Genomic DNA, 15,120 nt, shown 5'->3' with positions numbered 1-15,120 from the left:
TGAGGTCAGCTCCTCACACCTGGTCTCTGCCGCTCCTTCCTCCTCAGGGGAGGAGGACTCCTCACTCGGCCCCTGCTCCACCGTGGGGTCCCTCCCATGGCAGACAGTTCTCTGTGAACTTCTCCAGTGTGAGTCCTTTTCCGTGGGCTTCAGCTCTTCCCGAACTTCCCTAGCGTGGGTCCTTTCTGTGGGCTTCAGCTCTTCCCGAACTTCCCTGGCATGGGTCCTTCCCGCGGGCCGATCTTCAGTCACACGCTGCTCCAGCGCGGGCTCTCCCATGGAGTCACGGCCATCCTGGGGGGCCTCCGCTCCCCCGCTCCCCTCCATGGGCCGGGGGGACACAGCCTGCCGTCTCACCACGGGCTGTGGGGACATCCGCCTCCTCAGGCGCCCCTCCTTCCTCACGGACCTCGGTATCTGCAGAGGGGTTCCTCTCCCATTCCAATCCCCCTCCTCACTGCAGGCTCTCCTTCTCAAATCTGTTCTCCCAGAGGCGCTACCGCTGTGGCTGACGGGCTCGGCCTGGGCCAGCAGCAGGTCCGCCTGGGAGCCGGGGAAGCTTCCAGCACCTTCTCACAGGAGCCACCCCTGCGGCCCCTCCCCTGCTACCAAAAAAACCTATGCCACACAAACCCATAACAAGGTGGATTCCTGTAGATAGCAAATTCGTGCTTGAGAAAAAACAAATAACCAAATTATTTGCATTTTATAGAGGTGGGTCTTTACAGAACACATGCAAAGAGCTGAAGACTTGAACTTCTTGTAACATACAACAAAATCCATACTATCTCATGCCTTACTCCCTCAAAAATGAAAGCTATAGATAGCGATGGTTAATAATATTAGTGACATCGATACTTGACTGATTTAACCAAGTACTTTGTAATTACTTGATAATGATGTTCTGTGAGAATTAAACAGGGATAATGGCTCTAATATCATCCTGCTAAATGTTATAAAATGCAGAGTATTTATGCCTACACCCCAAAGTTCATTAAGCTGACCTCATGAGAAGTTCAGTCAGCAAAACTTGCTGATAATTGGAGCTACTGCTTCCAGGGAATATCAGCTTTAAAGGAAGCAGAATTGAATGATAATCTAAAATACAGTAGGAAAGTTTTCTCAGTATAAAATCGTTTATATTGTGTCAGTCCAAGCAGTCCCTATTTGAATTACCCATCTGCATAATTTCACCATCTTGTTGAAACTGCAAGTGCTGGTTAGCAGTTCATGTGTATCTCCAGTGAAGGTGTTACGGGGTCTTCCACCTTTATCAGAATTTTGGTTTTTAAACAAATTGAATATTATTTAACTGAAATTGTGTTCTTTTTCTTTTTCATGGGTAATTTGATGGTTTTAATATGTTCAAAAAATAACTTTATTTTAACTGATTAGGCAAGATGCACAAAGAACAAAATAGCACAACATTTTGGGCTGGTTCATTTAATACAGTCGTTACTTTGCAACTTTATACAATTCTTTACAAATATATTAATCACTGCATGTCACTGAATAATAATTGTGTTCAGAACTGTAACTCAGAGGAGAAACTAATACTCCTTTTATTCTAAAGCTTGTAACCTTGTATCCAGTGCTTAAAGTATAGGTAACTAACTTCTTTTTCATGTGAAAGTCCATTGAACATGAAAAACTTAGATTAAACTCTGAACTTTTGAAGCTTGAAGTAAAAAGGAAAAAAAACCTTCCCCTTGTCCTCCAACCTTTGAGGTAGTTTGCCTTGGAAGTTACCAAATTCCTGGTGAGACAGATTTGGAAGAAAAGCTGCTTTTACAGAACAAAATTATTTCCACTGAAAATATTCTGACCTCAAATACATATAGTTACAGATACCACACTCAAATTTTCAAGTTAATGTAACTGTTAGATTGACAGATATTCATGAGTTGTGCATGTGCGCACGCACAGACACACACACACATATATAAAAGTCAGAAGTAAATAAAACTTAGGCTACAAACACAAATTTTATAGCTAGGTACAGCCAATACATTTCCCCATTGAAAGGAGTATATTACAAATATACACAGTGGAAGAAAGATGAATTTTTCTGATTTTTTTAATGCCTAAAACACTACAAAGAGCTTTTTACAATTTATGGCTTTCAAAAAGCATAGGGTTTTGTTTCTTTAGTCTTGTCTTTACCTACTAAAAACTCTTACCATTAATTTTTTTTTTTCCTCCTCAGGCATTCAATTCCTATTTCTGTGATGTCAGTTACTCCAGTATTTTTCTTGCTTGTTCCTTCCTCTTTTCTTTTGCTGTGGTTTCTCTTTGACCTCATCTCATTATAGCTATTTAAATTGGGAAGATTTTTTTATCATTGTTCTGAACAATACTTAAAATGGTTGTTAAGAGGCAGCTTTGAGATAATGCAGTTTTATTTGTATGTTCTACCTATAAAACTTAAAGAGAAACAGAGCTGTCAATTACTGCCAGTCTATGTGTACCACTGCAAAGAGGGAGTCTTGCCCAAACTATTGTTTAGCCTTGATAGGAGATTCGTTTGTATGTGTTTGAGTTTGGCATACTATTGGAACTGTATTTTATCAACAGTGGGGGCCTGATAAATACACTTATTTTGTTTCAGTCTGAAGGAAAAAACCACACAAGTGCTGGGGACGCAATTTATGAAGTTGTCAGTCTCCAAAGAGAATCTGCAAGAGAGGAAGAATTGGTCAGCCCAACAAGTGGAGGAGGGCCTATGTCATCCCAAGAGGATGAGGCAGAAGAAGGTAAGAACAAATGAGAAATGAGCCCTTATGGTTCTCATAGATATTCCCGTAGATAGTACTATTATATTTCTGCTGTTAATTTACTCGTTTAATTCTTCCTATCTGTGTCTATTAGAAATACAACTGTTTTGGACAAAAAGTTCACACGTAACTTTCTACTAGCAGCAGTTCTTTAGTAATGGCATTTTTACTAACCCATTATTTCAAGTTCTTCCAGTAGCAGCAGCAGCAGACAACGCATGTCCTTTTTTCTGTTTGCTTCAGAATGTGTTACTGGTGCACTTGTGCTCTGCTTACAAGATAGAAAACCTTTGCTAGGGGGATTTTCTTCTGATCAGAAGCCATTTGCCTTGAATGTGCTGCTAAAGGACAGCATTGAAATGGGCTTTAAAATGGAAGGCTTTAAATACCTGTTTTTAAAGAAAACCAAAAAATATCCCAGACAGACTCATAGGGAGAATTCCCCCACCCCCAAACTGTCTGCTTAGCATGTGATTCGTTCTCCCTCATTTATAACTAGGGTTTATCAAAATATCTCCTGGTTCAGTTGGGAATCATGTTGGGGATTGCTGCTGTTCATGGACCCAGTGTATTTGCCTGCCCCTTTCAAAGCTAACAGTACCTCAGTGTCTTTCCCACTGGTGTTTTGTTTGTTTGTTTGTTTGTTTGTTTTTTGTTTTCTTGAAGGCCCTTGGCCTATTGTTGTCTCATTGTACTCTGAGGGTTAGCCCATAGCATTCAGAATAGGCTTTCCACGTGCCATTTTTGATCTGGATATCTGACCTACCAGAACTCATGATAGTTTTACAAAGTTATTCTTCAGATTTCTGGCACTGTTCTGTCACTACTATAAAAAGTCTCGCTTACTACAGCAGGAAAATTCCTTCTTGATTCTTACTTGTAGGTAAGTAGTTGGATATTAGTTTATACAATACAAATCAGAACCCTGTGATTAACACAGTCAGGAGCAGACAGGTATGGTTATGTGGTTACTCTCTTCCAGTTACAAACAAAAACCCCCACATATCCCAAGTGATACCAGCCTTACAAAACCCACAGCCAGGTGCTCTCTGGTGAATTGAAAACCTCCCAATTCCTGGGAGAGAGCGGGATGGGCATTGACTATCACTGTTACTCCCTCTTTTGCATCAAGCGCCACTTCTGAATAGTAAAAATACTATTTTCTCTAAAGGACCTTTTATATTTAGTTGGTATTTGGGATTGCTTTACTGTTCATAGCAAGGATTATTTCAGATTTGACCTTTGGGTCTTGTGGCTCAGTGTAGCACATTTCAACATCTGTGGGTGTTCTTTTCCTTGCTGGATATTTGAGTTGTATAGTCAGAATGTTTTCTGGAGCTTGCTTGATAGGATAGGGTTTAAGTAATTACTTGAATACTTTTTTTAATATTGCTTCTTACTGGGAAGAGTAAAGCGCTGTTCCAGAATTTGATGAATGTAGCACAATTAGTAATAGTGTGGATATTGTCCTCTTGGTACTGTTATAGAATGGCTTTATTTTATTACAGAATAAAAGTATTCCACTGGGGTATGAACCTACGTTTAACTTTGGTTTAGCTTCCTAATGCTAGTTTCCATATTTTAAATGTAGATTACTTCCTAAGAGAAGACATTAAAAATATCATGATGTGACTCTGTTCTCATGGAAACTGCATTTAGAGTTATCTGCCTAGAAGTTATCTATCCTAGTGGATATGCAGGTTAAATGAGTCATTTGCAGTTGTTCTAAATAAATCTCTTCATTCTTTTTCTTTCTTTTTCTTTTCAGGGTACTAATTATGATGATGGAAAAAACCCCCCTGAGTTTACAATGTCTTGTCTTAGCCTTGGAAGAAGGCTTTTTCTTTTCTTTAATGTTAAGGATGGTAGCTACCTGGCCATATAGGTTTTTTTTTTCTGCTTGCAACCTGACTAGGGCAGGTGTGCATTAAAGGGACTTTACTATGTCATAGGCCAAAGGCTGGTGTTACCATTACAGATATTGAGGATTATTATCTGTTCTTTTTTTGTTGTTGTTTTTTTGTTTTTGTTATATCCTCATATATATCCTACATGCCCACAGAATATTAATTTACTTTAGAAGCACTATGCATTGCAGTTTCATTTGTATAAGAATGCATGCCTCATTTGCACCTTACCTGACTTGTGTACTGTGTGTATGCGTGCATACACACAGCTCAGTGGGATGTCTTGTTACGAGTATACGAATAAAGATGTTCATAAGAAAGAAGGCATTTTTTCAATATTCTTGTTCTTTTTGCTTTACTGAAAAGCCAAACATGATCCCCCTCAATAATGATTTAAAACAATTACTATAATAGTGTTAGACATAGTCCCTTTCAAATGTGCAGCAACTGCATACAGAAAATTGAGATAATGTATTCACTAAATAACATTCTTAGCTTTTAATATTCTTTTCTCATTTTAGCTTTATTTTTCATCTGAACAGCTATATAAAAAAATTAAGATCTTTGCAAAGATCGTACAATAGCTACTTAGAGATCTTTCAGATCAGCCTCGCTTTTTTTTTTAAAAAATTATTAATATTGTAATAGATATTTCTGGCAACCCAGTCATCTAAGGTTCCTTGATTCGGAGATAATAATTTTTAAAATATAATTAATATTAATGATTTCTTGTCAAAACCTAGAATGTGAAGTACACTCCTTGATAAGAAGTTTTCCATTAAATTCAGACTATAATTTTAAAAGATTAAAATATATAATGAGGAAATTCCAACACTTTCTGGAAAGGTTTCAAATAAAGTGGATTTAAGTATCAATTTTTATCAATAAGCAGAAAAGTTCACTGTTAATATTTAATTTTGAGTAGAACCTTCTAACAAGGTGCAAAGGACAATTGGTTGAACTAATCTTTCTCCTTTTTGAAGCATTAAGAGTAAGTGAGAACATGTACAAAAACAATGGTTTGTATATTACATTATTCAAAAAAGACAAAGCCTCACAAAGTATTTTTATTGTAGTGCCATTCTATGGCAGGATGAAGTGCCTGGCTGCATGTGTGAGCCTAAGGATTGGAGAAAATTGCTTTCCAGCAGAAGCATTTGCAAGGAGAATGTGGTCCTAGAAACAAATAACACAGGAGAAGGGGAAGAATAGGTTGGCTTCTTTTAGCAGCAGTATTGCTTAGACCATGCATGAAATGATGACCTTCCTTTGGTGCTAATATTTTGGGTTTTGGTTTTTTTTAACCCATAATGCAACTTTTCAGGAGAATACTAGGTAACTCCATTTGAGTTTCTTCTTAGAATAATGTTAGAAGGGTAAGGATCACTGTAAGTGGGAGCAATTCTGTTTAAAAACAGAAAATGGTCTTTAAACTGATTGTAACTGAGTTGAAGATTTTTTTTTTTCTTTAGTTTTATGTGGTCCCAAGTGTCTGGTTACTAGCTCTTGTTCCAATCCATAAATTGCCTGCAGAGTAAAGACAGGATGTTTAGCAGACATCCTGAAACAGGTAGTTCATGGTAGGTAAAAGATAACATGCCTACCAAGTCTCCAAAAAGAAGTTTCTGAGCATGAGTTGTAGATTGCCTCTAGAACGCTCTCAAATGACTCCAGGAATGCAGTACTGCTTGGGTTTGTGCTTTTATTTACTGCAACAATAGATTTCTTGATACTTTAGGTATTACTTTTCCGACAGCTGTGAACTGAGCAGGGTTGCAGTTGACAGCATAGTGGATACTGATTCATAAACAGTGGACTTAAACCAAAAAGAATCCTATTGAAACATGTTTGGTGTTTAGTTATTAGCTGTCTTAACTCTAAGAACAAAAAGAGATATTATACAATAGAAAAATTAACATAAAAGGTGTAGAAATTCAGTGTGGAGATGGTGAAATTTGATAATGAAAATAGAAATGAAAGGATAGAGGACCCTGAAAGCTTCAAAGAAATCCAAGTGTGATGTATTGGACAGCACAGAAAGGTGGCGTGTACAGTAGATTAAGGAGTGGGCAATACTAAACGATGGGAGATGATCAGCTAGACTAAATTAGGATACTGTGTCGAATGTTGTGGGTGGGTAGAAGCTGTTTTCAGGATTCAGAAAAGCAAAGGAGTAGAGGAGGTGGTGTTTAGGAGTCAATAGAGCTATTGAGAGTATTTTGTAATAAAATTGGTGTTTATGATGAGGGATAGTGTGAACAAATGAGGATGACTGAGTGAGAATGACATTAGTAGTGTGGAAATAGTCAACTCTGCATTTTCATCCAAATTAAAAATAGCTTCATGTAATTCATAGGAACTGTTTGTTATATTAATCCAATACAGAGTAACGTTGGTAAGTCCTAAACAAGATCAGTTAAATCTGTATTGGAGTCTTTTTGCTGTTTCCATACAGATGAACTAAAACTTCATAAATCCTAAATTCATGAGGTCATTGACCTAGTGGCTATCTTCAGACAAGAACCCTTTGCTGCAGTTCCATAAGAGATATGTTTTAAAATACAAGCACTTCTGAAGAATGCAGATCTATAGCTTCCAAAGGAAAAGAAAATATTCCTGATGAGCTTGATGTCGTTTTATGGACTCTACTATCCATTCTTTTGAATTGGATTATTTTCATGCCTTACCAGTTAACTTTTGTTATTAAAAATCATAGAATCATAGAATAAATGTACTCTGTTGACTTCTGCAGCTATTACTGTGCTGCCAGAAAGAATATGATCCCTTCCTTAGTATATTAAAAAAAAAAAAAACAACCTCAGTGCAGAAGACTGTATTTTTTTTAATATGCCCTGAATGGTGGCAGGTTTTGTTGACAGTTACAGTTTTATTTAAATTTGTTCATGCAAGTATGGCCTTTCTGTTAAAAGGCAAGTATTTGAAATATTTTCAATTTGAAGCACTTCTGTGGATTACAGAAGTATTTAATGAAATTGCAGGGTTGTAAATGAAATGGAAAACTGGGAAATTTTAAGGTTGTTTCTCTTCAGGTCTATAGGGAGATGGAAGCACAGGGAAGGTAACCTGCCTGGGTTTCAGGTTCTTTCCTGTCCTGTAACCTAGATTGCTGTTGGAGCTTACCTGTAAGCTGGGTTTGCAGGCTAGGCCCTCAAATGAGTGTGACTGAGGTATTCCCCTCTTCCTCTCCAGTGTCCGCTAGACACTCCTGCAACGTGCGCTTAGGAACACATTGTAGGTAGGGGTTTGTTCTTTGATAAAATCTGTTGTTCACGCTGACTTTGTGAAGTTCAAGGCAAAATATAATTCCATAATTCTGGCCTCCGGTTCGTGAGTACTCCAGGGAAATCTGTTGATGACTTTGGTTTGTTCTTGCAGAATGATGGGAAAAATTACGTTCAAATTAAGGGAGTTTTCAGTTCCTTAGGTACATAGGTGATATCTGTTTCTTGGATTTCAGTCCTTTTTGTTACAACTTACATAAAATCACTTCAGACTGTGGTACAAAATAGACACTTTCAGTAATAAATAAGCATAAATTCGTGTTTGCATCTTGTCTGGAAGAAATTGCAGATTATTTTGAATGTTTTGGGTGCTTTATTTCAGTACGGGTTGTCTTTTCCTTGTCTGCCTAAAAACAGTATGGTAGTTTGAAAGTAATTTGAAAAAGGATTTGCAATCCTGGTGGTTTATTAGGAATTAGAATTTCCTGTTGCTAGAGGATCTCAGGTTTCAGTCATGAGTGCCATGGTTTTGTGTGGCCTCAAGCTACCACTACTATGCTCATATATTTTCACATTTCATATCATTTTAAAAATTATCTTATTTAATATAAAGATGATTGGAAAGACTTTTCTAACAAACAGTTCCCCCTGACTTTTTACTAATAATTGTCAACCTCAAAGTGAGATTCTTGTCCTTTTAGTTTTGGTCATTAGCTTTGTAGTGTTTCGTTAAGCCTAAGTATTTCATAATCAAAGTGCCCTGCATATTGCCTTGGCACTTGAAGTAAATGCCAGGCAATACATAATTTTTATGTGTTTATAATGTGGATTTTTTTTTCATTTGATTATATCAAATATGGCAGTAGATACTAATGTACAAATTTGTAAATTACTAATATGGAGTAAAGAGTTGCATTGCCTTAGAATTGTGACAACATCTCAAATTTGATTTTCTTGCATGTTCTCAAAGATGTCAGTTTTCAGACAGCACAGTACATGTGGAAGATGTTTATATTTACAAGAATACCTCCACTGTGCAGCATTTAGTTGGCTTTGTCATCTGTGTGGGAGAAAAACTACTGAACTGAAGCAATAATTTTTCTCCACTCTTTTATTCAGCTTTAAGCATTTGTACATCAAATTTAGATATGTCATGGTGGCTCACTTGTATATTCACTACACGAGGGTAGAAGCATCTCTTTGTGCATATTTCTACACTCAGATTTGGATGCACAGTTAAGGGTTATTTTTGTGACTTTTTTTTTTTTAATGATTCTTTGTTAATATGACAGTAATGTAGGGCCTGTGTAGAAACTGTATGGCATAGAACGAAGACATGTTTTTAAGTGCAGAATTTTTTGTTGTATTAAAAAGAAAAAGTCAGTTTGGCTAGCCGTTTTACACAACCAACAGGATTGTATCAAAGTAGAAGTGTGGGTCCTTTGAGAGATTTTGCACAGACTTCTTTATGTGTGAAAACCATTATTGTATGCAGTGAGTGAAAGACAGACATCATCTAATCCCATGCTGTTCCACCCTCTTTCAGCGTTTACCAAATGTATGGGTTTTTGGGATCCAGATTTTGGTTACATAGAGTAGCAAATTTGCAAACTGTTTGCAAGGTAATCAAAAATTTTGGGGTTTGTCAGCTTTTGCTTGAATGATTCTAAGTGAAAAATGTGTATCCTATAATTCATAAAAAAGAGTAAGAATAAAGATACTGGATTTTTGCTATTACTGCTTTGCTTTTAGTGAAGAATTCAGGTATATTTGTTTTTTGTTTTTACTCTATATGTACTTCAGTAGCTGCCAAATTAATTTTTCTTTAACTTAATTATGAAACTTGCATATAAACAGAAGGTTCTTGTGAGCAGAATTCAGTGCAAGTTGTCTTTGTTCATATTCATAAATCCATATTTTACTCCTCCTGATTATTGATCTTCCCTCTAAATTAGAAAATATACTGAGGATTGTCATTTCATAAATATATCATTTGGAAGGCATTTTGAAATCTTCTTGTCTTCATCAGAATATTTTATAATGCACTGAAAAGTTGGACCTTTCTGAAAATCTACCTTATTTAATCCTAGAATCAATTTCATGACTTAAACTTTGTTTCAGTCTTGCCTTTCCTGGCAAAGCTATTGTTCATACTATATAATTTCCTGTTACCTTATAAATGGAAACTTGCTTTTTTTTGTGGCCTTTCTCATGATCCTCTTTTATCTAGTATGTATGGAATGATTCCATGTCAGCAACGTCTATCTTGTTGCCCTGATAATATGCTGCCAACTTCAGCTCCCCCTTCATTTTTGTTCTTCTCCTACATAAAAATCAAACTTCTCATTTTTGAAGTATTCCAATTCTATTCCCACCTATCCTCATGACCTAATTTCTTTCTCCTTCAGGCTGCTCCAACTATATTATTTTTCAGTTCCACCTACTCTTTATTTCACTTCTAACAGCTTCTCAATTAAAACTCATTAAAAATCTTTTTTTCTTCTTCACATCAGTGCTCAAATCCCACCTGTTCATTTTTATCTGCTATATTCATGCATTTCTACTCATTTTAGGATGTACTTCACTTTTGTGCTTGAACTCTCTGAAACAACAGTATAGTTTTCCCCCTTATTTGCCTTTTTTGTTAACTGACAAATGAGTTTGACTTTTAAGGTATTGTCATATTTCAGGTGATCTAGTAGATTTCTTTAAGGAGAACTGAATCTATTGGAAAAGTAGCTCTTGTAGCTATATAATTGGTGTTAAATGTCGATGAGGGAGTATTGTTTAAAGGAAAATTTTTAAAGTAAGATGCAAAAAAACGCCCATTCAAAAAAAACCCACCCCAAAACAAACAGGAAGATTAAAAACATTCAAGCATATTTAATACCTCAATTTTTGTTGACATGAGTAAGAGTTCTTAACTGGAATCTATTTCCTCAAGTCAAAATTGGAAAGTACCCATTAACATAGTTGATTACTTTTGTTCGAAAGAGTCTGTTAAGTACCTGATCAGAGAGAGAAACATCTGTGCTATTTGACTTTTTTCTGAGTTGGTTTCTCACCATATTTTGTTACAGTCTTCGCACAACTTGTCAGTGCTGCTATGAATACTAGTGTTATCCTCTAAGGGTGCTCCATGTTCTGTGTTTGTGGGCTCAAAAGCCTCTTGCTATGAAAATAAATGAGGGGGAAGAAGAGGCCAAGATTTTGTGTCTCTGTGTGTATTTTTTTTCCTGTGGGATATTTGCTTATAATAAAGAGTTACTGTGTGCATAATTTTTATGTTTTGAACACTTTATGCCTCAGTATTTTGTTTGAACTCCTCTCATCAAGAAAAAATACAGACCAGCTGGAGGAAAAAATCAGAAATGAGTGGAAGTCTGGAGAATGTGCCCTTTGAGGAAAGAAGCAGAGTTTTTTAGAGAAGAAAGAATAAAAGGGGTTTGGTTTTTTTGTGGTTTTTTTTGGAAGTGAGATGTGCTAGAATTGTTTAGGAGAAAAAGGTAATTGGCATAAACTGCAAGTAGAAAGAATTAGGTTTGAACTGAGAGATATAGTCCATAGAGTAAGAGTAATGAAGCCCTTGGAATGAACTGCTTAAGGAGGTAACTGGAGGTTTGTAGGGTTAGATTAGACAAATATCTGCAGGGGCCTATATGATCAAGACCTGTGTTCTCTTAAGTTAAAAAGTAAGAACTTGGATAACCTAGTGGAGCTGTCTCATAAGGCTCGTCTTAATCACTCTGTTGCTATCTTGGGAGATAGTCAAAGCTCCTCATGGTTTTACAGTGCTCTAAATGTGTACAGCCATTTTACTGCGTAAGGTGGTCTGTGGCACTTAAATAGTTAGAAATACTTTATTATAAAAAAACAAACAAAAAACCCCAAACTCATTCGTCCCCCCTCCCCCAACGTTACTGCCATTTCATATCAAAGGTAATTGTTGTAATTCTGAAGGTTTTATTTGTCTTCCACTAAAAACAGCCTTTCAGGCTATTCTGGATCAGACTAAATCCAAAGAGGTGCCTCTGCTATGTGGAAGATGGCCCACTTTGGGAAGCATTTTCCAAATTATTGGTTACCAAGAATAATTAGCCATAGTTTATTTTGCTAAAGGTGCTGCTAAAGTGCTAAGAGGTCTTTCATACCAACAATCATTCTTCTGCAAGTTGGATTCTGTTTTTTAAAGGGGGGGGGGGAAGTTACAATTGAGCCTAGTCAATAGAGTATTGTTACATAATAAATGTTAGTGCTGGGCCACTTAAAGTATAACTCTTTGTGCCCTATTCTGAATAGTCCACTCATATAATGAATAATTTATGTAGTGAGTGTTTCTAAATGGAGTAGGCACAAAATTATATATATATATATCCAGTAGGCTGCCAAGCTTCTTATCAGTTAGATTTAGTTTGTTCTTGAATGTCCCTACAGATTTTTTGAAAGAGGCCATTTTTTACACATTTATGTTTGTCTATAGGTGTACTAACAAAACAGAGTATATGCAAAATCTGTCATCTGGAGATCCTCCCCCAACCTGAGTGGTATCTGTATAGGCTTCCATATTTATCTCATGCAAATGGCAAATATCCAAAAGAAGAAAAGCAAATGTCATTGGGCCAGAAGGAAGATCCAGGTCAGTCTAACCTGAGTCCATGGACCGGTTATGGAGCAAATACTCCTGAAAGTAGTTTCTAAACACATGAAGGACAACAAGGTCATTTGGAACAGCCAGCATAGACTTATGAAGGGCAAATCATTGTGACCATCCTCATTGATTTCTGTGACAAGGTGACCAGCGCTGTGGACAAGGGACGGGCAGTGGATGCTGTGTGCCTTGATTTTAGCAGGGACTCCCATCACTATGTCCCATAGTGTCCTTACTATTAAGTCAGTGAGATAGGTACTGGATAAGTGAAAAAATAATGTGGTTGGAAGGTTGGCTGGACTGCTGGAATGAAACAATCAATCAATGGTGCAAAGTCCTGCTGGCAGCCAGTAAGTAGTGGTATCTTTCAGGGATCAGTATTGGGTTCAGTGCTGTTAAATGTCTTTATTAATCACCTCCATGATGGGACCGAGTGCACTCTCAGCAGGTTTGTGGACAACAGCAAATTGGGAGGAGTGGTTGGTAATGCTGGAGGGTAGGGCTCCTACTCAGAGGGACCTGGACAGGCTGGAGAAATGCACTGGCAAGACCTCGTGAAGTTCAACAAAGGCAAGTGCCAAGTCCTGTATCCGTGATAGAATAACCCCGTGTGACAAGACAGGCTGGACACTAACCAGACACAAAGCGACTTTTGCAGAAAAGTACCTGAAGATCCCAGCAGGCAAAAAGTTGAAGATGAGTCGGCAGTGTACCGTCACAGCAAAGAAGGCCAAGCACACCCTGGGTTGTATTAGCACAAGTCTAGCCAGCAGGTCCAGGGAAGGGATCCATCCCCTCTATTCAGCACCTGTGAGACTGCGTTTGGAGTACTGGGTCCAGTTTTGGGCTCCCCAGTACCAGCCAGACATTGACACACTGGAGCAAGTCCAGTGGAGGCTACCAAGCTGGCCAGATGGCAGGAGCATATGAGGAACAATGAGGTGTTAAGGGAGCTCGGTTTGGTTCATGCTGGAGAAGAAAATGTGCAGAGGAGAATCTTATTGCTGTCTACAACTACTACATCAGAGTAGTAGAAGAGCCAGGCTCTTCTTAGAGGTGCACAATAACAGGCTGAGAGGCAACAGACACCAGACACAAGTTGGAACCTGGGAAATTCTGGTTAGATAAAAGGATGTTTTTGGTGGCTTGGTTGGTTTGTTTTTAAACCATGAGCACGGTCGATTAGTGGAACAGAGAGATTCTACAGTCACCTTTCTTGAAGGTGTTCAAGACTCTACCCTCCCACTCAGGTCCCTGAGTGACCTGATCTAACTAGGGCTGCTCAGAGTAGGAGGTCAGACTAGATGATCTGCAGGGTCTCTTCCAGCCCAAAGTATTCTATGATTCTGTGCTGAAGCCATGCAGAGCAATGCTTGCTGCGGAAGTGCGATCCTTCAGGCTTGCTTTAAAGAGAGGCTCTGAATTCACGGAATTGGTTCATGAGACATCCAGAAAGCCAATTTTTTTGTGAATTTTGTGAATCACATAGCAATTCAAAACAAACAAACAAAAAGCCTGAGAGGCTTACCTGTAAGTATTCTTAAAGGCTGTTTGTTTGTACACCCATTTATAACCCAGCCCCTCAGGTTTGCTTCCTTGAGATATCTCCCATTCTCCTCCTGTTCTGATGAGGCCTAAGTTTTATTGTCTAGTTGATAGGCTCTGAGAGGTCAGGGCAAATAAAGGAGGAAGGGAGAAGTACACAGTACATTTAGAGTAAGGGATCTGTTGCATTCCCAGCAGAACAAGGGTGGATAAAATCATGCCCTGGCTAATGCTGCTGGCTTACAGATGCTATAGAATGTGGAAAAAAATGTATAAAAGTACACCTCAGAAAAGAACATCTACAGTTAAATATCCCTTTTTCTCCCCCACCCCACTAATGTATACCTAAGTGCTTACACAGGTTAGAATATGTAAATAGTCTTCAGAGTGGAAACAAAATAGAGTTTTTTAAAGCTGTTTATTCTCTTTCCTTTGCCCTGTTCTATTTTGAAGTTTGACGTTGGCTTGTTTTGAAAGGGAGCATATGGCATTTCTAATTAAGGCCTGTGATTTTCTGACATATAACTGAATAATACATTCCAAATACTGTTAAGCCTTCCAGATGAAAGAATTTTCAGGGCTGAAGCACTTTAGCTTTGTGATATATCTTGCTGGAGTATGTATGCTATGTAACACTGATCTCCTTAAGAACGTTGAAGAATTAAGAACTTTGAAGAATTTTGCATAGAATACCAGCGTAGTGAGAAAAGAAGGGGTTTGTTTCTTTTGTCTGATACTAGTATTCCTTGGCAAGCTCAGGTTTGGATCAGATAACAACTGGTGTGCTTTGTTCCTGAAAGTATTCAGTGTAGCTTAATTTTTAAACATTTTGGTCTGGTTGGGGATTTTCTTCTTTATCAGATTCTGTTTCAGACTGCAAGATTTGTTTGTGTATATTTTCACCAGGAGATCTTGTAGAGATGCACTGTGGTTCTTCAGTCTCTCCAAAGTAATTCAAATCTCTCCTTTCAGAATTTTGTGCCAGATTGTCTGTCTTTACCTTG

The 15,120-nt window shown here is 37.8% G+C and overlaps 1 protein-coding gene across 5 annotated transcripts in view; it reads left to right on the top strand.

Moving 5' to 3' along the window:
* Positions 1-15,120, top strand: part of RABGAP1L (RAB GTPase activating protein 1 like) — a 262,912-nt gene that overhangs the window by 44,444 nt on the left and 203,348 nt on the right. For all 5 annotated transcript variants that reach the window (XM_075038616.1, XM_075038614.1, XM_075038615.1 and 2 more), the window contains one exon: positions 2,609-2,753. In XM_075038616.1, coding sequence (XP_074894717.1) covers positions 2,609-2,753 — 145 coding nt within the window. The remainder of the gene's footprint in view (positions 1-2,608; positions 2,754-15,120) is intronic.

The sequence above is a fragment of the Buteo buteo genome, chromosome 10 (genome assembly GCF_964188355.1).
Source record: "Buteo buteo chromosome 10, bButBut1.hap1.1, whole genome shotgun sequence".
Classification (NCBI taxonomy): domain Eukaryota; kingdom Metazoa; phylum Chordata; class Aves; order Accipitriformes; family Accipitridae; genus Buteo; species Buteo buteo.
This window is presented reverse-complemented; position numbering and strand designations above follow the sequence as displayed.